The following is a 21,584-nucleotide window of genomic DNA, read 5'->3' as shown; positions in this document are numbered from 1 at the left end:
TCACAGGTTGGGGTCAGAGGAGCTGAAGTGCAAACAGGTTGCGGCAGGGCATCTATTCAGGATTTTCACCACAGGCTCAGGATTCTGCTTCCGAGGTGGTTGTGAAGCGGCATGGAAGAACGATTGTGTTTGCTTGAAGAATCGTACTGGTGAGAGCTTGTCGGTGCAGTTGCAGGAATTGAGGCAACACAGGTTTATGATACAATAGGTTATTTATAACACGCTCAATACCCAATGGTTTCGAAGTGCGGACCCGGGGATGGAACCTGTGTTGCTTCATTTCGCCTTGCTTCCAATGCTAGCGTGCTGCCTCTGAGATATCCTCCCGAGACTGGGAGCTTCCCAGTTCTAAGGGGCAGTGTGGTGGGGGATGGAACCAGACCTTGCCAGATAACCTTGGATAAAGAGAGTCTGGTTTGGTTCATCGGATTAGTCAGTCCTGGCAGAAAAGGGGTACCCACTTCTAGGTTCAGCGATTCAGGCACACGATAAGGAGCTTCGGAAGAGTTGGCCTTTCAGCAGGAACTGTGATTAAGTTGCTGCACTGGATCTGGGTAAAGGAGCACTGCTGTAGGTTCCTTCTGATCATTCTGGAGAGGCAGAGCTTCACCACCTGATTTGGAGCATCAAAGGAAACCGTTACAGAGCTTCATTCCTTCCTTGAGTAGCAGGCCTTTGAGAGCCAGCTGTTGACAAGGTGAATGGGCAAAGGTGTCCTTTTATCCTTCTCTGGGAAGCAGTGGGGAAACTTAAGATGCATTTCTAAAATCTGGCCTTGTGGACAGAGTTAAGGATGCCACCCTAGTTATAGTGAATAGGGGAAACTCTGGGAGTTTAGCCAACCCAATCAAGTTAAAATGAATAATGGTCAAGGCTTAGTCAGAGATGGATGGGGTCAGGGGTCCCCAATGAGTCCACACAATGAAGCAAACCAGTGCTATCAAGGATAACCCTTAGCAGATTTATTTTTGAAATTTGTATTGGGCATTTGTATACCACCTGTTACCATTGGTATGATTCCAAAGCGCTGTGGGTTGAAAGCCATCGAGGACTACAGTCGAGGTCAGTGGAGAGAGTAATGTAGTAAAATGTGCTTGGGTGCACTCTGTATGCGTGCAGGCAGTGTGGAATAAGTGGTGTGTATTCGCATACTAGTGCTAGGTGTGGTGGTTGTGTGAGATCAGTAGACTGTGTGCAGCAAGGCCAATGGACTTGGGTATCGACTTTCTGGCGGCCATGGATTTTGTGAAGACCACTTCTTTCAAGAACAGGGATTAGAACACTAAAGCAGGCTGGCTTTAGTGCAGTTGCCTGTGGACTTACCTTTTTAAAAGGGGTTCTCCCACCACTTTTGATTTTACTCTAACACCCGATAATGATTCATTGGACCTCTATTTGGAGAGGTGTACTGACAAACCCCCCTGCCGCCCACCACTGGTGTGAATAAAGAGCAGTCCAAGGCAGAGGAGAGCTCTGCCACTACCCACTGAGGGCACATTGAGGGGGCGGGGGGGTGATATTTTTCTGTAGACCAGGACCTGCCATTCTACACCAGACTCTCCTAGGGCTGGGAGAGCAGACTTGAAGGGATTCACCCACTCTTTGAGCCCCTGAATTGGGTTTCACAGCACCTGGAGAACCAGATCTGATTCCCTAAAAACAGGTTGGACGGCGAGCGATGCAAATTCCATGCAGAGGGATCCCTCCAGTACTACTTTCTGTCAATCACATGCTAGGCTAAAATTAACTGCATGCTGCTGGGACCCGACATGAACCCCTGGAGAGTCACTTGCCGACTCAGACGAGGGGGTTATACCACAACTTGACCCTCAAACTACTGCTTCGCAAACCGCAACAGGATCACCATTTTGACAACTGCCTGTTGGGACTGATTTTCTATACTCTGGTCTGGTGGACAGATATATAGAAGGCTGACCTAGTATTGTGACTGGGACAACTGTGGGAGCTGCAGCCAAACCAGTTCAAGGTAGCAAGGCGAGGCGTCTAGGCTTAGTCCCAAGAGGTGGTGAGCTTGTAGGGGGATCCTCAATGCGCACACAGTGAAAGTCAAGGAACACACTTGGACAAGCTGGTATAAAAATACTCATTTACTTACGGCCAACTAACGCAATGAAAAATGACTACTAACTGGTAAAAATATGAACAAAAGGAGCAAGCCCGGCACGACATTGAGACTAGAAGCCTGAAAATGCAGGAGCAGGTGTCTTGTAGCACAAGCTGAAGTTCCAAGGATGTACTTGGAAAGGTGACTGGTGCGAGGAGGTAGCCGAGGTCAGTAGCTGGTCAGTACTGTGGTTGGTCCAAGGACACGGCCGATGACATCGATCCTTGAGCAGGGTTTGATACTAGTTGTTTCCATTAGACCACAAGTCGAAGAACTGACTATGTATTTGTTAGACTGGATTGCTAAACTCTAGTTGAATGCTTCACTTCACAGCAAAACGTCAGGACATATGGTCCATAAAATATGAAAGAAAAGTTGCTCGAAGAGAACTTTACTAACAGTTTTCTTGAGACCAGAGAGAGGAGCAGGGCTTTTCTGGGACTGCACTGAATTGATGTGGTCGCTGCAGGGGTTGACGGTGGCTACACTTCTTCAGGGTCTTTGCTCTAACGATATGTCGCAAGACTGCAGGAGTCCTCCTTTTATCCAAATGTGGACTGGAAGCTTGCCAGGACCACCAATGGTAAGGATCTGCACCATTCAAACTGGTCATGGCTACCCATTCACCACAGCATCTGCCCAGCAACAGACATTCCAGCAGCTGCATCTGGACTGGACAAGGCAGTTCCGGCTCCCACACGAGGCTTGCACAAACCATTTTTTCCCCTGAGAAAGCTGCTGCTTTCCCAGGCAAAGGGCTTCCCATATATGGCAAATCTGGACTGAGCGCAGGAAGAAGGGCAAAGCACAAAATGGAAAAGGACATGCAAAAATCTCCTGGCATGGCCCTTATAGGGTATATGGTTCTCTTAATAGGATTGAGCTCAAATGCAAAAGCGCAGGCGTAAAAAGTCAAACGTAGTAGAACATCTGCTGCCAGCAGCCCATCCTGGACCCATTGTGCCTGTAACCACGAAGTTACTAAAAGTTATAAACATACAAAGTATCCTGACAGCACTTCACTGATGTGTACATCTTTTAATAATACAAGATTTCCATCCAACAAGGGGGACTAGGTCTCCCAGTACTCGTAGTTTAAGGACTGATAAATGTCCTGTAAGCTGAGCGCTTTACTTACTCCAACAAGCCAGGTCCAGAAGCATACAGTAACAAAAAGATGGGGTTTCCCATAGAAGTCCATCAGTGGAAAAACAGCAAAAACAAAATCATAACGGTGAGCTTTGTCTTCTCCCAGAAAGTGTGGCCCCCGGGTGTCCAGAAATGATTGAAAAATGTGTGCTTTCTGGGATCCTTCGCCCTTGCTAATCTGTCCCCCAGCTCTCTCCCCCATTATTTATGTGCTTCTGGGAAATGTGGCCTTGGTTGGACTGACTGGTTGAGGCAATCATCGGTGTGTGAGGTTCAAATTGGTTGTGTAATTAACTTGATTTTCGAATTCTTACTTTAGGCATCTTTGCATTGGTCAATTTGGAAATGTTCCTCACCTGTTCTCTGCATCTGTAAATGTGGTCTGAAACTTTGCCACAATCTTAATCATTCTCCAGTGTCTGTATCCAAGTGAGTGGACCGATGCGTGAATGCTGTGTTATCTTTCTGGTCTGTGATACTGCAGTGCTCTCAAATACTTTGCCGGGGAGTTGGAACTTAAGTGGTGTTGGTGCAGGCTTCTCGCTCACGTTTTTCAACAGAATGTTGGCATTATTTCAACATCCTGGGATATTCTAGTGGTCATTCTTCCTATGGCTCCAGCACTGCAGGTCCCGGCTCGGCCCCTGCTGCCCTTGCCAGCTCTTTCGATTCTGGCTCCACTGCCTCCCACAGTCCAGGCGGTTCTACTCCAGCCTCCGCTTCAGCTTCTGCCTCCGGTCTCCACACCGCAGCCCTCACCGCCCCACACTCCACCACCCGCTCTGGACCAGCCGGACGCCCTGGTGGACACAGATTAGTATGAAGACCTGGACACACCGTCAGCCAAGGCCTTCCATGAACGGCTTGCCCAGGTTCTCACTCTACGCCCACGGCTAGAACAGGGATCCTGATGTAGAAGGACATGGTTGCACTGGCCAAAAGGGGGTGGCTCAAACACCACATGGGCCAGCCTGTCAATCGGCGCCTCAACGCTAAGTATAGGCAAATGGAGGGGGATCCACTCTGTTTTTGGCACACCCTCAACCGCACTCTTCAGTGATTGCTACGGGGTCACTCTACTCCAAGCCTTGGTCATCCTCTGCCACCTTGTCCTTGGCTAGGCAAGGACAAGATTTTGGAGGCGTACAGGAAGAAGCTTTATTCCAACGCCTCTCTGCACCACAATCTAACGCGGATGCCATACTGGCAGCCATTAACCCGAGGCTATGGCGGGAAATGGCAGACTTCCTTCCAGAACAGCCGGTTCAGAGCCAGTCATGTTTGGAGGGTAAATTGGTGGCGCAGGACACAAGTCCACCGTGGCCCACATACACCTCTGACTGGCCCATTTCCATTGCCACAGACGTGAGGACGGCCTGGCTTCGGGCTACTAAATTCAACCCAGACGTCCAGGAATGCATATTGGACCTTCCATTCGAGGATGGTGACCTTTCACTCCACCGATGAGGAGTTAGATAAAAACAAACTGCAAAGTCTTTATCTAGCCTTACGAAGGCCACGCCCAAGGCGTACACTCAGTTGCATCAATGCTCTGACAAAGGATGGCCATTTGGTGGGTTCCGGGGCTTCCAAGAAAAGAGGTCTAGACAGCCTGACCGTTCGGAGTCTGCACCAGCGCAAACAACAAAAAGGGGGAGGGGGCAAGGGCTTTCAGTCCCCCTCCGCAACAGCCTCAGAGGGAAAGAAGGCATGATGCGCCCCTACCTGTCTCCGGTAGGGGGCAGGCTTGCCCTTCATGCAGTTTTGGCACCAGAAGTTCACGGATCTCTGGATCCTTTGAGTGGTGTCCACGAGGTACCACTTACCGATTCCTCCCTCTCCTAGACCCAACCCCCCCCCCCCCACAGATTGGGACAGCAACTCTGTTGTTGGAAATCCATGGCCTGGCTCTTGACGAGCGACCGGAAGTTCCAACCTCCCAGAGAGGCTTGGGCTTATACTCCAGGATTTTCGCCATACAAAAGAACCAGGCTGGCCTGACAATTGTGTTGGACCTCTCCACCCTCAATCTCTCCCTCCCTCTTCAAAGATTCAAGATGGTTACCCCATTACCCCAGCACTCATAGCAGAGACACACTCCAAATACAATACAATGGAATGGCATGACAGCGTATGCATTCCTGCTCACACCACTGATCCACAGGGTAATCTGCAAGATAAGGGAATCCTCTCACCTCCCCGACATTCTGATAGCTCTGTGGTGGCCTTCCAGGCCATGGTTCTCTGAGCTCCTCAGCCTCTTGGACAGGCCTCGGATTCACCTATCGCTGGGCCCAGCTCCCCTCCTCTCGCAGCGGGGGGGGGGGAGGGGGCAAGGGTCATCCACCCTGCTCCACAGAAATTAGTGCTATCCGCATGGTACCTTAGCAGGTCACACTGAAGCATCTGAGCCGGTCACAGGCTAACCTGGAAATTATTCAGGAGGCTAGGAGCAAGGCTACCAGGACCCAGTACAAGTGTAAATGGACTAGGTTCTTTCATTTGGCGTACTGAGGAAATTGACCCCCTTACTTGCACATTGGGCGATGTGCTCTCCTTTTCTGCACACCTCGCTCGCTCAGGGGTGCAGGTGGACACATGCTGCACCTATTTGGCAGCCATCAGCGCTTATAGTAATTTGCAGGAGGATGTTTTCTCCTCCAACCCGGTGGTCAATCGGCATCTGGCAGGCCTCACCAGGCTCTACCTGCCCATCAAGAAGCAACACCCGGTGTGGGATCTCAATATAGTGTGGATGCACTGGCGTACAAAACCTTCGAGTCAATGGTGTCCCCGGACATCAGACTGGTCACCATTAAAACAGCTCTGTTGGTCGGTATCGCCTCTGCTTGCAGAGTCGGCAAGATACAAGCACTGGTGGCTTCAGAGCCCTACACAACCTTTCACAAGGATAAGGTGGTACTGAGAACGCACCCCGTGTTCCTATCCAAAGTAGTCTCTGCTTGCCATCTGAAGAAGGAGATAGTCTTACCTACCTTTTTCGCTAATCCAAAGGACCGTGCTCAGTGGGTCTCGCACTGTCTGGATGTCAGATGCACTCTGAAATTCTAGACAGGACCAAGGGGGGAGATCCAGGCCTGGTTATCAGGCATCCAAGTCCTCTATAGCAAGGTGGATGGTTGTGGCCATCAAGGAGGCATATGAAGGGCAGCACAAACCACTTCCAGCTAACATGCACGCCCACGCTGTCAGAGCCAAGGCCACGGCAGACGCTGTCCAGCGACTGGTCCCATGGCAGGTCATCAGGAGGGGGGGGCGCCACCTAGGTCTCCAGCGACTTTCTGTAAGCACTGTTAGAATGCAAGCTCTAAATCAGACACTGCTTTCATACAGGTGGTTCTAAGTAACTTGTTTTCTTAAGGTGGATCTCCTGTCCACTCTGGGGCTACATTCACTTGTAATAGCCCATGCAGTATGGAGGAAAGGGGACGGGACGTAACAGTAATTACTAGTTACTCACCATAGTGACTAACATACTCTTAGTCCATAGTCCCCTTTCCTCCATACATCCCACCATTCCCCCCCCCCACCTAATAATTCTGGTGTCATTAGGCAATGTTAATATTGTCGCTGCATCAATGGGGACCGAGGAGTGGCGCCGGTGGGTGGAGTCAGGAGTCATTTTCCCAGGGTGTCACTTAAGCCAAAGGAGATTTAAACCCTTTGACTGTGCCAATGCTAGAGTATGTGCCTTAGACGGAGCAACTGGATAATGCTGAAAAGGTTGCCCAAATCTGATCAGGAATATGCCTGTTTTAAGTGTGATCCTGCCAAAGATTCCTAATTTGTTTCTGGGCTCAGGACAAACAAAATTTGACCTAGGAAACTGAACTCGAGCTAATGGTTGAATGCCTGAACACTGGCGTTTCAGATAAAGGAGCATTTAATTCGTCTGATCGATTCTGCTGCTTGTCGTACGAGCGCAAGAATGGTTGCTAAGTTTCATGCCGGACTAGTAAATCCAACATGCTAAGATAAACTGCAAATGATGTGATCACATTCCATCTGACAGAGGGGACGTCTACAGATTAAGGAAATGCCACCTATGCAGCTTACTGTAATATGCTGTAGGTCAATTTACACAGTCATAATTATAACGCTTGCAGGTTGATTTAATTTGTAAACGGATGAATGTCCAGTTGACCAAAGCCTGCAAATGAATGTGATGGTGGTTGGGTTGCTGCGAAGGCATTGTCTCAGTCTGATGCCATAATGCCTTTTGGTTTTCCTTTTCCTCATTTTTGCAGTGCCCACCACTAAAGGGTAAGATCCAGAAAATTCTGACTTGGAAGTGGGGACAACCACCACCACCCACTCAGGTCCCCAAGCCTCCAACTGATGACCCAGATGCCCCACCGCCGAAGCTCCTGGTGGGCAGGCCAGAACGAGAGTTCTTCGTTAAGTGGCATGCAATGTCCTACTGGCATTGCTCTTGGGTCACAGAGCTTCAGGTGAGTTACTGAGATGCATACATTACAGGGTGAGCGGCTGGCCTTCCCTCTGGCATTGCCATCTAGTGAGCATGTTAATTCCAGTCACTGGGGGTTGTATAGGAAAGGAATTTCCTAACCACTACTCTACAACAGTTTTTGATTTCCGGTGTTGCTATCTGACTGTTTTACTGATCTGCCTTTTGATCCTGCCCTATACAGCTGGAAATTCACTGCCAAGTAATGTTCCGCAACTACCAGCGAAAGAATGACATGGATGAACCTCCAGGTGAATATGGTGACGAAGAGGAAAAGACCCGCAAGCGAAAGAACAAGGACCCCAAGTATGTGGAGATGGAGGAGAAATTCTACCGCTACGGCATCAAGCCAGAATGGATGATTATTCACCGAATACTGAACCACAGGTAATGTTCAGTCTGTACCTCATCCCACATCAGTTAGCTGGTGCCGGCTCACTGGGTCAGCTTGCTTGCCGTCTTATCGCCTACATTTATCAGTTCTTCCTTGCATAGGTCTAGCACCTTTCAATCACTTTGTTTTTCATTCCTCTGAGCTTCCCCCTCCAAACCCAAAACTACCCCAAATCCCCTATCCCCTTCCTCTACCCCAACGATCTTACTTGGACTTTCACAGCTGGGCCTGATTTGCTTTCTGCTTCTTTCTTAGCATTGACAAGAAGGGCAATGTTCACTATCTGGTCAAGTGGCGGGATCTCGCATATGACCAGGCATCGTGGGAGTCTGAGGACACTGAAATTCGGGACTTTGACGTCTTTAAGCAGAGTTACTGGAATCACAGGTAACTGCTGTGAGTTTTTGGTTGTCTCCCCTGCTTCCCTTTCAGTTCTTCAGGAACTGGATTTGGTGGTCACAGCAGGACAGGCACTTGTTCCCATGTGTCAGTCTCTCCAGATTGTGATCACTTATTCAGAGCTGTATTTGAGTGTGTCCCACATTGCACCCTTATATATTTGTTTTCACTTCAGGGAGCTGATGCTGGGTGATGAGGGCCGACCCCCGAAAAAGATAAAGAAAGTGAAGCTATCAAAACTAGAGCGACCACCAGATACCCCAATTGTGGATGTAAGTGTTTTTTATGGATGTGTACACATGGTCAGTGATCTTTTATCTTGCCCATGGTTTTGGAAACTGTACTGAGTGTGCCCAGAATGTGAGCAAAACAGACTTCTTGACCCCCTCTCCTTTACAAAATCTTGTTTCCTGATAGTGTTTCACAGACCTAGCATTACCTGGCACAGAGAAATGTTCTAATGTTTCCCTTTTTCACAGCCCACTGTGAAGTATGATCGTCAACAGGAGTACCTGGATGTGACCGGTGGCACACTTCACCCATACCAGCTGGAGGGTCTGAACTGGTTGCGCTTCTCCTGGGCGCAGGGCACAGACACTATCCTGGCTGATGAGATGGGTCTCGGCAAGACTGTGCAAACAGCTGTGTTTCTTTACTCTCTGTACAAAGAGGTAAGTCTGCAGAATCTTATTTCTTTTTAATAAAATGTTATTATTTTATAAACCGGGAACACCTCAAAGCTGCAGGTTCTTGCTGAGTATTTGGAGACTTGTTTTGGAATTACTCTAATGTCCAGAGCATGATGTGAAAGGCTACTTAGAGTTTTGTTTGACTGCAAGGGGACCGGCAGGGTGTATAGATTGGTGTTGACAAAATATGAATAAGCTAAAAGTATGTACTTCATTATTGACTTTACAAGCATAGTTCATGTTTATGTAGTTCTACTGCATTTTCAGAATTGAACAAAAACATCTGTCTCTGCAATTTCTCTCCTTAAAAAGTCGCAGACTCCTCCCTTTTGCAGTGCTCTCGCACTAAAGTTGCATGCTCAGGAAGAGCTAACTCTGACCCTCAATTTATGTTCCATAGGGTCACTCAAAGGGCCCATTCCTGGTCAGCGCCCCTCTATCCACCATAATCAACTGGGAGCGTGAATTTGAAATGTGGGCACCTGACATGTATGTGGTTACCTATGTGGGAGACAAGGACAGCAGAGCGGTCATCCGAGAGAACGAGTTCTCCTTTGAAGACAATGCCATCCGTGGTGGAAAGAAAGCCTCCCGGATGAGGGTGAGTAAAGAAGGCTGGTTAACTGAAGACTTCTTGTGTGTGTGTACACTGGTCTGGAAACTTCTTATTATACTGAATTGAAAAGGACTGGGGTATGTGGGGGGCATCAAGATCGATGACTTGGCATGAAATATCTTGTTTGCATAATGGTTTCGAATGGATTGGTTACTGTGCAATCACTAACTTTTCAGCTGTTACCGCTATTGTTTAGTCATCTGCTTATCTGTTAAGTGCTTAGGCTGATGTCCCGAAGGCTTACTGTTTGTTTCGCTGTTATTTCATGTAAGGTTGGTTGGGAGAGGGGTGGGATTGGCACAAGTAGGTTTGCAGGAGGAACAAAGGAGGGTGTTCGAGATGTTAGGACTGATTTTCTATAATACAACTCTGGGAGCTGTAGCCAAACCAGTTCAAGGTAGCAAGGCGAGTGGTTTAGGCTATGTCTCCAGAGGTGGTGATCTGGTAAGGGGTCCCCGATGAGTAAACCCAGTGCAAAGTCAGGGATAACACTTAAAAAATCAGTTATAAAAATACTGATTTATTTATGGCCACCTCACTAAAGATGCATATATACAATCACTGGAGATGGGCAAAATACATATACAATTCCCTGTAAAGGAAGGTGAGTATTCGAAGTACTACATGTCTGCCGAGATGCAATACTAGCTTGAGAAGTCCATTCCTAAGATGTATGGGGCCTTGTACACAAAAGTTCAGCAAAGTTTCATACAGTTTTGTGAGGCTGGAAAAAAGGAAGGTAGGGTCTCTGGGGTCCAATGGATTGTTCAGTGGTAGAGGGCAGCAAATGTGTCCCAACTTTCGGAGTGCTTGCACGCACAAGCATTGGCAAAGCCAAACTATGTCATTTATATAGCTCCTATACACTTAACAAGCTTTTCAAAGCACTCTTATGCAGGGAGAGTGAGTAGATGAGCAAACCGAATTGGTATTCTTAATAGGCATTGGGACATTCAGAATGGGCAAGTGCTATGTATTTGGAGGTGCAACATAGAAAAAGATTAATACAAACTGTATTTTATTTTTTATTTGGTTTGGTTTTACATGAAAAACATTTACAAAACCACAGTAAAACATAAGACAACAAATATATACAAAAATAGAACCAGGAGAAAGTCTGAAAAGAAACCGGGGGCTGCTGGGGGAAACCAATCCAGGCCTTCTATGTTCATTTAGGTTGGCAGTGTCTTAATAACTTGAAAGTATGGAAACATTTTCCAGAACCTTTACAATTGCAGCCGTGAGCATAATTTCTTGGCCAGTGATCAGTCTGTCCCAGAAAAGATCATGTGATGGGCTCTCTTCTTTGGCCACAAATCTCGTCTCGGAGATTGTTGGCTTGGTGAGTCACATTGTCTGCAGAGTTTTTTTGCTTTGTCCTTCTGGTTTCTTCGAACCAGAATTTCCCCACTGTGGGCTATGTTCAGTCTTAGAAAATTATTTCTTATACTTTTTCCAGGAAACCTTTGAAGATAGCGCGGGAGAGTGCCCAGCTTTCTGTCCACCTTTAGGAGGAGATTTGGAGGATTAAGGTTCCTTACTCCATCAATCGTGGAAATCCAATCTTATTTCTAGCAGTTGTTTTACTTTCATGGGATTAAGAGCAAGGCTTTCTGATGTCAATTCAAGCCTAAGCAAGATACCTCCCACTTTCTTCTCTAAACCGAGAAGTTGCTTCGATTTTGCTTTTTTTTTTAAGATGTTCATTTACATCAAAATAAAGAGTGGACTGGCTTGCTGTTATTATTTCGCGGTATAAAGACAAAAGTTTCCAGTCTGCTCGACAACCCAGAGAGGTCCATCCCAGTTCAAATTGCAGACTAACAAGTGGGGTGCACATTGGGAGATGTAAGGATTTTTTCCACAAGACCCTCAATTTTATTCCAATCAAAGTTCCAAAGCAGGGGCTTCGCTTCCAGACCATATAGAAGGACCGGGACTGCTTTGCCTATAAAATATTTAATAAGTGGAAGTAATGAACATTTTCAGAATTTTCCATTCAAATTCTTCATCTGCGAGGTGATTTTGGTGGCTTTGTCAAATTGCTGGAGTCACTATAGTCTGGGCTGGAGAAGCTAGAAATTCATAGCCCAAGTATGTGAGTTCATCGACACGGGGGACAACTTTTCCATCCAGAGTCCAGTTTCTAGAGCCCAAGTTCTTTTGAGGATGTTTAAATACTAGAATCTTGGACTTCAGAGGGTTGATTATAATCCCATTTAGTGTGGCATATTTGCCTAGTTTAGACAATAGGCGCTGTAAACCAATCGCTGAGCTGTCCAGCAGGACTACATCATCCGCATAAGCCAACCAATGTATTGTCCTCCCATTAATCCTGGGACTGGCCAATGATGAGGAGGCCAAGAAGTCACCGAGGTCTGACAGGAATAGGTTGAAGAATGGACGGGGCTCCCAGACATCCCTGCCGTACTCCTTTTGAAAACATGTATTATATCTGACAAGTGACCCAAATCGTCCAGCCTCAGCCTTATGGTGGTGTTCTTGTGAAACTCTAAGCATTGCCAAGAGGGAAGCTGGAATCCCCCAACCATTAGAAGGGATCTGTCCACTAGATTGAATGCTTTTGACAGATCAACCCAAGCCCCATAAATTGGGGTGCCCTTTCTCATTAGTTCTTTCACTGAGTAGGTTCAGAATGAGTCCGTTGAGGCTGGTAAAGAGCCTTTTTCTGAAGCCCGTTTGGTGTTGAGAAAGGATCTGCCTAGAGTCCACCCAGAATGTGAGTTTTTTTAGCAACCGCCGCATAAAGATTTTACTGTCAATGTCGAGGAGGGCGATTGGGCGGTAGCTTACCAGACTTAACCGATAGCCCCCCTTGAAGAATGGAATGACTAGTGCATTCTTCCATGATGGAGGGAAAACCCTATGCTTGAGGATTTCCTGGTAGAGATGATTTAGCAGCTTTGCCCACAATTTTGGGTTCTTTTTTAATAACCCGATAGGTGAGACCATTGGGCCTGCAGTTTTAGATTTGGAGGACGATGATGTAAGTTCCTCGATGTCCTGTTCGTTTGAATGTCAGGGCCAACTGGTATTTGGCAAGATGAAGTCTCTGCACCCCGTTGGTTCAACATTTTTAGACAAATAAGCCACCCATTGTCGCTCTGGAACCAGATTACATAAAGAGTTGTTGTAGCCGGTCTCAAGTTGGCTCAGCGCCGCCCAAATCATTTTGCGTTAAGTAAATAGAGCATTCTCTCGCCATCTTCTTGCACTTTCTGGTGTTTACGGTTCTTTGTCCAGTTTCTATAGGTTTGTTTAACCATTCTTAGTTATTGCTTGCAGGTAATGGGATTGTCAACCCTTTTTTTTATATATATATATATTTCTGATGTTTGTTAATCTGCTTAGAAGCACATGCTGTGCATAGGTCCGACATCCAGTGGTCACTGCGGAGTATTGCATTTTGTTTTTCGTAGTCGAAAAAGGGGACGTCGAAAAGGCGTGTCTGAAACACTATCCCTATAGTGACGTGTATTGTACCCACAATCCCTCACGCGTTGAGGTCCCTCAGATTGTTTTTTTCCGCCCAGCTTCTGGTCGCCTTCACGCGGAGCTCCTCGAGAGACATTGCAACCCTCGACCTTTGGTCGTTTTTTTATCATAATATTAATAAACCCTCCCTCGTCGCAGTTGTAGCTGTTCTCCGCCGAGCGAAAATCTTCGACGGAGGGTAGAGCGGAGGAAATCCTTCGGCGCTGCCGAACACGTGGCCTGGCCTCGCAGGCCATATACAGTAGGGAGAGTGGGGTCGTGGGACATCTCTGGGTCTTTCTGAGAATGCCTTTCCCTTTCCCCTTCCTTTCCCTTGGGGTGCTTATCGCGATTTATTGCCTCGGCTATGGAGAGGACACCCTTTAGGTTTTGCCCGCTTTGCAAAGGCAAATTTACTTGGAAGGACAAGCATTCACGGTGTAACCGGTGCTTGCCCCTCGATCACAAGGAGGAAGGTTGCGCGGCTTGTCGGCTTCTTAAGCCTAAAACTCTAAAAGACCGTAGGGTTAAAAGGTGGGCGGCCTACGCGATGTCAAAGGCCGAAGGTTCACCCGCCGCTTCTACCACAGACAGTGACGAGGAACGCGATAACACGACCTCCGCTACGGAAGTCGAAACCCCCTCTAAAGAGCGCTTGCGCGCTTCGTCGTCTGTCCCCGGCCCCGACGGGCTCGGCTCACGCCCTGCTTATGGGGATGAACACCCCGGCGACACTGACGCACACAAAGACACACATAAGCACACAACCCACGGCTCTTCTTCGTCTAAGACGAAAAGAGCTTCGGCGCCCAAGGAGACGCAGGTTCCACCGGCGGACTCCTCGGACCTTTCGGGTTCGAAGCCCCTCTCGCAGCCGCGACCAGCGACTGGGCTTTCGGCGAATAAGGGCGCCGCCCCCAAACCATCGGCCGGCGCGCATCAACAGAAGGCGCAGACCGCCGTAGAGCGTTCGACACCCATAGCGTCGAAAACACAAGCTGTCGCCTACAAACGAGTCGCCGACAAACGAGTCGCCGATAGCTTGGCAAGGATCGCTGTAGCCGACGCCCAGAAGCGTATGCCGAAGAACACGTCGAGCGCTACGCATAAGTCCAAAGACACGCCGAAAAAGCCCGAAGAAAGGCAGGGACTACCCCCTTCAATCGGGGGGGTCACCCGGCACACCTGAAGGTTTTTCGGAGGGCGACGGGACACTTTCCTCGACGCTTTGGGAGAGGTCGAGCCATTTCCAGTTAAATGACTCTATTTTTCCCCCGCCAGACCGCTCTGGGGTACCCCATGAAACTATGGAAAGACTCCACCTCTGTATGGAGAGGATGGAAAAGTTTGACTACCCAGACCTCTCAAACTCACAAGAGGACTAGAGAAGGGTCTCGGGAGGACCCCAGGGCCAAAAATCCGAGGCTAGTCGATCCCCAGCAGGACACAGCCTCAGACTTCCATAAGGTATACGACCTCACTGGGGGGGAACAATACTTGGAGGAAGAAGATGATTTCATGGACAATGAAGGACAGTACCAGGAGGAATGTCTGGAAGACAGCCCAGACATTATAGAAGAAGGCTTCGGAGAAAACCCAGAAGAAGGACCTTCGCACCCCTGGCAATCCCCATCAGTATGTTCCGACACTGATGTCCTAAACCTAACTCCTCCGGACATTTCTCCGGTTAGGAACACGTCTCCAATCGACGATCAGCCCACTTTCAATGCACTGTTGCGCAGAGCTGCAGCGCATTTCGAACTGGACACTGGGGAGCTCTCTCCAGAATTGGACTTTGTAGAAAGAGATATTAAAGAGAAACCCCCGGTCAGCCAGACCATTCCCCTCCTCGCTTCAGTGAAGAGAAGAATTATCCCTTCGCTGTCCACTCCCGCATTGATCAGAGGGGTCAATCCGAGAATTGAAAAACTTTTCACTCCTTCACCCTCAGACCCGCTCTACATTAGGGGACATTCCATACCGGATTCCCTAGTCGTATCTAATACTAGAAAGAGGGCTGGGGTACCACTTTCCACCAGTGAGGCACCCCCTGACAAGGAGGGCAAGAGGCTATATGCCCTTGCAAAGAGAGTAACTTCCTCGGCTGCCTTCTCCGCAAGAATTGCGAACAACAATTCCTTGCTTGCTAGCTACGCAGACGCGCAGTGGTCCAAACTGCGCAAGGACGCCGAGGAAGCACCGGAGCCTTTACGTACACGCCTACTTTCAACTATTGGCGAAGGAACCCAGGTGAACCAGAGCATTGTAAAAAACTCTCTGGACGCGGAAGAAACAGCGGGACGTTCCCTGGTGCAGGGAATACTCCTAAAACGCCATGTATGGCTGCGCAACTCAGGCTTTAAACCGGAGACACAGGCGTCTTTGATAAATAAACCTGTCGAAGACTCTAACCTCTTCGGAAAACCGGTGGATGAAGCTCTAGAGATGGCTAAAAAAGAGTTCGATACTATCAAGACTCTTGACCAAATCTCTAGGCCCACTACCAGACGCGGCTATGGCAACAAACGCTTTTTTCGTGGCCAACGCCAGCAACAACAACAAAGTCAACATCAACAATACCCTGCCACCAATTACCAGACCAATAGTGGGCAGTACAGCCAAAGAGGCCAACGCCGGGGTAAGGGGAGAGGTCGGGGATCCACCCCCAGAGGCTCCCAAGCCCCCAACAACTCCAAGTGACGCGAAGATTCGCGTCCCCTCCCATGCAACACCGGTCGGGGGCCGGATAACATCTTTTCTTCCTGCATGGGAGGAGATAACGTCAGACCGTTGGGTACTTTCCACCGTAGCCCACGGATACTGTATCAAATTCAACAGTTCCCCATCCTACAGACCCCCGAGGGGACGTCGCATGACACCGGAACATCTTGCCATCCTTCTCCAAGAAGTACAACATCTGCTGGACAAAGGAGCCATAGAGGTCGTGCCTCTATCTGAGGTAACGGAAGGTATTTATTCAGTGTACTTCCTTGTACCCAAAAAGGATCTAACCATGCGCCCTGTATTAGATCTGCGCCCAGCGAACAAGTTTATCAAACCCCAAAGGTTTCGTATGGTAACCTTACAGGAAGTGATCCCACTGCTTTCTCAGGGAGATTACATGACAACATTGGACATGAAAGATGCATACTTTCATATTTTAATGTTGCCAGCGCACAGAAAATACCTAAGGTTCATGATAGAGGGCAAACACTACCAGTTCAAAGTGCTACCCTTCGGTATAGCATCAGCACCAAGGGTATTCACGAAGGTGCTGGCAGTGGCAGCGGCCCACCTGCGCAGGTTGTCCATCCCAGTTTACCCTTACCTCGACGACTGGCTCATAACAGGGGATTCTTACGAAACATGCTTCTCCAATACCCAAAAGACGGTAGACCTTTTGTTCAAGCTGGGCTTCTCCATCAACGAAAAGTCCAGTTTAGACCCCAGTCAAATCAAACAATTCCTAGGGGCTCTAATTCAAACAAGGGACGGCCTTGTCTTCCCCTCCAAAGAGAGGGTCCAAAACATGCTGTTTCAGATCCCTCAATATGTAACCGGCCGAGAGGTGACGGTACGCAAAGCAATGTGCTTGCTAGGAATGATGGCATCCTGTATTTATTTGGTACCTCACGCGCGCCTGCGCATGCGCCCAGTGCAAGAGTGGCTCAACAGCCAGTGGTGTCAGGCCAGCGGACTATGGGAGGATCTAGTGGTGGTCTCGCAGGCCTTGGTTCTCTCGCTACGGTGGTGGACAAAGGAAAACATGGGAAAAGGGAAACCCTTTGCCACACCCGCGGCGGAAGCCACTATAACCACAGACTCATCCCTCACTGGATGGGGGGCGCACCTATCCCATCAAACTGCTCACGGAGTGTGGACTCCGAACGTAGCATCCAAACACATCAATCTACTGGAGCTACTAGCGGTGTTCAAGGCGCTAAAAGCCTTCCAGGAACACCTACAAGTTAAGACAGTAATGGTCCTTACAGACAGCACTACAGCAATGTACTACATCAACAAGCAAGGGGGCACCCACTCTCCAGGCCTGTCCAAACTGGCCCAGAATATATGGAAGTGGGCTCTCAAACAGGACATGTTCCTACTGTCACTACATGTACCCGGGGAACTCAATCTGCTGGCAGACAGTCTCAGCAGAGATTTCCCCCTGCCCGGAGAGTACGAATGGCGCCTGCACGAAGACATCGTCTTTGACATCTTCACAGAATGGGGATTCCCAGAGATAGACCTGTTCGCAACCCTGGAGAACTCACAATGCCTAAGTTACGCCTCCAGGTATCCCCAGAACCAATCCAAGGGGAACGGTCTGTCGATGCTATGGTCAGGGAAATTTGTTTACGCTTTTTCCTCCCGACTCCCCTTCTCAACAGAGTGGTGCACAAGATGCACCAGGAACAAGTAACCATGATACTAGTGGCCCCAATGTGGGCACGACAACCATGGTTCGCTCACTTGATGGAGATGTCTCTATCTCCCCCAGTAAAACTCCCCTGCCCGTACAACATGCTGTCTCAGGACAAGGGCAGGACCCTGCATCCATGCCCCAGAACATGAACTTAGCAGCTTGGCTCCTGAGATCATAGAGTTCGGACATCTACAACTCCCGCAAAGATGCATGGACATCCTCAGGGAAGCCAGAAAACCGAACACTCGCCACTGCTATTCTAGCAAGTGGAAAAGATTTGTCATCTGGTGCAGGAGTAAGAGCATCAACCCTATTGACTGCTCTCCCACACACGTGGTCCTATACCTGACCCACCTATTGGATTCAGGTCTAGTGTTTAACTCCATTAAAGTCCACCTAGCGGCACTTTCTGCATACACCACTTCCCAACTCAAAGTGTCGTGGTGGAGGATCCCTGTTATTAAGGCCTTCATGGAGGGAGTAAAGAGAATACACCCCCCGATAGCTGACCCAGCTCCCGGATGGGACCTTAATGTGGCACTTACCAGACTCATGGGCTCTCCATTCGAACCCATGCACAAAGCATCTCTTAAACACCTCACTCTTAAGACTGCTTTTTTAATAGCTATCACCTCCATCAGGAGAGTAAGTGAACTTCAGGCTCTTTCTATTCTAGACCCCTTCGTTACAGTTCACAGAGATAAGGTGGTTCTACGCACTCACCCTAGGTTTGCTCCGAAATTTATTTCTAAATTCCACGTAAACCAATCTATAGAACTACCAACGTTCTTTCAAAATCCTTCCAATTTGGGAGAAAGGACTCTGCACACACTAGATGTACGCAGAGCGGTCATTTTCTACATGGAAAGAACCAGACCACTGAGGAAGACTAATCAGTTCTTCGTCTCGGTGGCAGCAGGAAGAGAAGGAGATGCGGTTTCAAAGTCCACTATTTCTAGATGGATTGTTCAATGCATCACTCTCTGCTATACTCTTGCTAAGAGAGAACTGCCCTTTAGGCCAAGAGCACACTCTACTCGAGGCACGGGTGCATCCATAGCATTCATTGCAAATGTTCCCCTTGAGTCCATCTGCAAAGCGGCTACCTGGAGTTCTGTGCACACCTTTACAAAACACTACTGTCTAGATACACACTCTAGATCTGACTCCCAGGTGGGGCAGGCAGTATTACGACACCTTTTCTCTACTGTTCCTTCTCATAACCCACCGCCAACTCCGGGTACTGCTCGCTAGTCTATGCACAGCATGTGATTCTAAGCAGATTAACAAACATCAGAAGAGCATGCATTACTTACCGTAAAAGCATTTCTGATGGTTGTATCTGCTTAGATTCACATGCGCCCACCCTTCCTCCCCGCTCGGATGGAAGGAACATAGACTTCCTTTATATATATCTTTCTCTTTTCTGTACTCACTCACAGAAGGCTCCCTCAGGGCAGAAAAATACAAACAGAGGGACCTCGACGCGTGAGGGATTGTGGGTACAATGCACGTCACTATAGGATAGTATTTCAGACACGCCTTGTCGACGTCCCCTTTTTCGACTACGAAAAACAAAATGCAATACTCTGCAGTGACCACTGGATGTCGGACCTATGCACAGCATGTGAATCTAAGCAGATACAACCATCAGAAATGCTTTTACGGTAAGTAATGCATTCTCATATAACGCAGTGTTTGACGCAGGATTCTCTTTTTCTTATGTGTTCATCAAAGAGATGAAGATGTTCTTGTTTACCTGCGGCCTTTACTTCACTTGGAGGGTATATAGACCAAACAACGTTCCCAAATTTCCCTGGGTGGAATTAGTCATTCCAGATTGAAGATGGAACTGCTTCAAGTAGTTTATTCAACGTTTTTTCCCCCCCCATATTTATATTTTGCGACTCAGATTCCCCTTGATGCTTTCAAGTTCCTGACGCTTTCATGTTCCTGAGTGTTATTCTGAGCACGGGGCTTCTGTATGTCGGGGAACAAAAGTTCCAAACTTGCATAGTCGCTACCCCCCTCCCAGTTTAAGGTGAGACTGGGACAGAACCGAGAGACCGGAAGAAACAAAAATGTAGTCTAGGGTGCACTGGAGGGACCCTTGACGCCAAATTGCTCCCATGTTTCACACTCCCTTGATCTTTTCGTGTATCATTTCAAGATCCCAAGATGACAGAAAATCCCTCCATTGTTTACCCTTTCGCAATGTACTCCACTTTATTTGCCCAGACTATCCACTCCCAGGGTTTATATGATCTGTATTTAAGTCTCCCACTAATAAGATGAGGGCTACCTCATAGTCTATCTTCACCGCCGTTAGAACAGAGTCCAAGGTTTCTAGGAAATACTGGAGTTTTGAGCTGGCAGGATTCCAGTAAATGTTGACAAGTACCATAGTAAAGCGAGGAACATCAATTGCCAATTCTACTTTACAGACTCGTATGCCCACATCGTTATTGCAAAGTGGTATTATTTCTTTAATACAGGAATTTTTAAGGGTGATTATTATCCCTCCTGGCGGTCTCACTTTTAGTTTTTGCGTGGCCCGAAGGTTTACGTTTGTGAAGCCCTCTATCTCTATAGGATTGACGAGCCGTGTTCTCTGGAGTAACAGAATGTCGTTATGTCCTAAAAGGTCCTTTTTTTCTTTTTCAAGAAGCTAGGACCTCTCATATTCCAGGAGACTAGTCTTAAGCCCCTTTGTCTAAAGACTATTTTCCTCCACCCCAAGTTTTAGAATGATTTGTATAATAATCTCGGAGTTTTGCTATGAGGCTCTCATTTATGTTTGACCCAGCAGCTGTAGTCCTATCTAACTCTCTTGGTGTTCCTACAGATCCATTGCTGTTAACGATGTCTTCCGTACCCATCCGTTTTATACTTGAGGGATTCTCGTGGCTGCCTTCCTCCTCTGACCTGTAGACCAACAGGCCATCTTTGGCAAGTTAATTTTTGTTGTTGAATAGGGCCTGTTGGGCTTTTCTTGAGTTCCGTCCGATTTCCACAAAGAAATTGTCAACTTTAGACGGAAATTTGACATACTCTATATCCTCCGAAGTAAAGGGAAACGGGTTATGATTTTTTTTTTCTCTGTCAATCACACTGATCTACAAAGTGATTTGTTCTTGTTTTCACAAGCCTAAAACAAGCCTTCGGGATTGTGTAGTCTGCTGTGTAGGGTTCCATTTTTTTTGTGGCTTTGATGGCAGAGATTCCATCTTGCCCCTCTCTTCCATCCCCCTGGGGAACAGACCCGAGGTTTCTAGTTTTCCCTGACCCATTCCAACAATCATTCTTGCTTGGTGTAACTCTTAATGACACCTCCTCTTGGGTCTGAGAAGGATGATTGGGAACGCTAAAAGCTGTTGAGGATACTGGTTTTGCATCTGGTTTCAAAAAGATAGGAGCCAGTTTAATAGCGATGTTTGTTTGTGGTCTTTTTTTTAAGGTCTCCAAACTGGCCCTGTCCTTTTGCATCTTTTGTGCATTATTTTTTAGACATATTGGGGCCTTAATGTTTACTTGCCCCAATTTTTGGTTTGGATGATTCAAACCAGTTTTTGGGGGTATTGCAGGATCTGTTTGCATACCAATGCTTGATGTTCGCACCTTGAGACCCTTGGGACCTACATTATGGTGCGGAGAGGCCTTTTTTCCCCCCCAGGGGCAGATTTATTTGGAGTAGATTGGTTGGAGCTTACATTCTGAGATGATTCAGGAGCTAGTAATGCAGGTGCTCTTGTTTCTGGGAAATTCTCATCAATTGGTAATACCAGGTTTTTCAGAAATGAGT

General features: G+C 47.8%; 1 protein-coding gene across 2 annotated transcripts in view; it reads left to right on the top strand.

Moving 5' to 3' along the window:
* The window catches only part of CHD4 (chromodomain helicase DNA binding protein 4), a 497,532-nt gene that overhangs the window by 115,466 nt on the left and 360,482 nt on the right, over positions 1 to 21,584 (top strand). For both annotated transcript variants that reach the window (XM_069650684.1, XM_069650685.1), the window contains exons 11-16: positions 7,543 to 7,746; positions 7,948 to 8,150; positions 8,413 to 8,544; positions 8,732 to 8,828; positions 9,036 to 9,227; positions 9,646 to 9,846. In XM_069650684.1, the coding sequence (XP_069506785.1) occupies positions 7,543 to 7,746; positions 7,948 to 8,150; positions 8,413 to 8,544; positions 8,732 to 8,828; positions 9,036 to 9,227; positions 9,646 to 9,846 (1,029 nt within the window). The remainder of the gene's footprint in view (positions 1 to 7,542; positions 7,747 to 7,947; positions 8,151 to 8,412; positions 8,545 to 8,731; positions 8,829 to 9,035; positions 9,228 to 9,645; positions 9,847 to 21,584) is intronic.

The sequence above is a fragment of the Ambystoma mexicanum genome, chromosome 3p, assembly GCF_040938575.1.
Source record: "Ambystoma mexicanum isolate Mex_15411 chromosome 3p, UKY_AmexF1_1, whole genome shotgun sequence".
Taxonomy (NCBI): Eukaryota; Metazoa; Chordata; class Amphibia; order Caudata; family Ambystomatidae; genus Ambystoma; species Ambystoma mexicanum.
The sequence above is the reverse complement of the archived record's forward strand: the minus strand, read 5'-3'. Positions and strand labels throughout refer to the sequence as shown.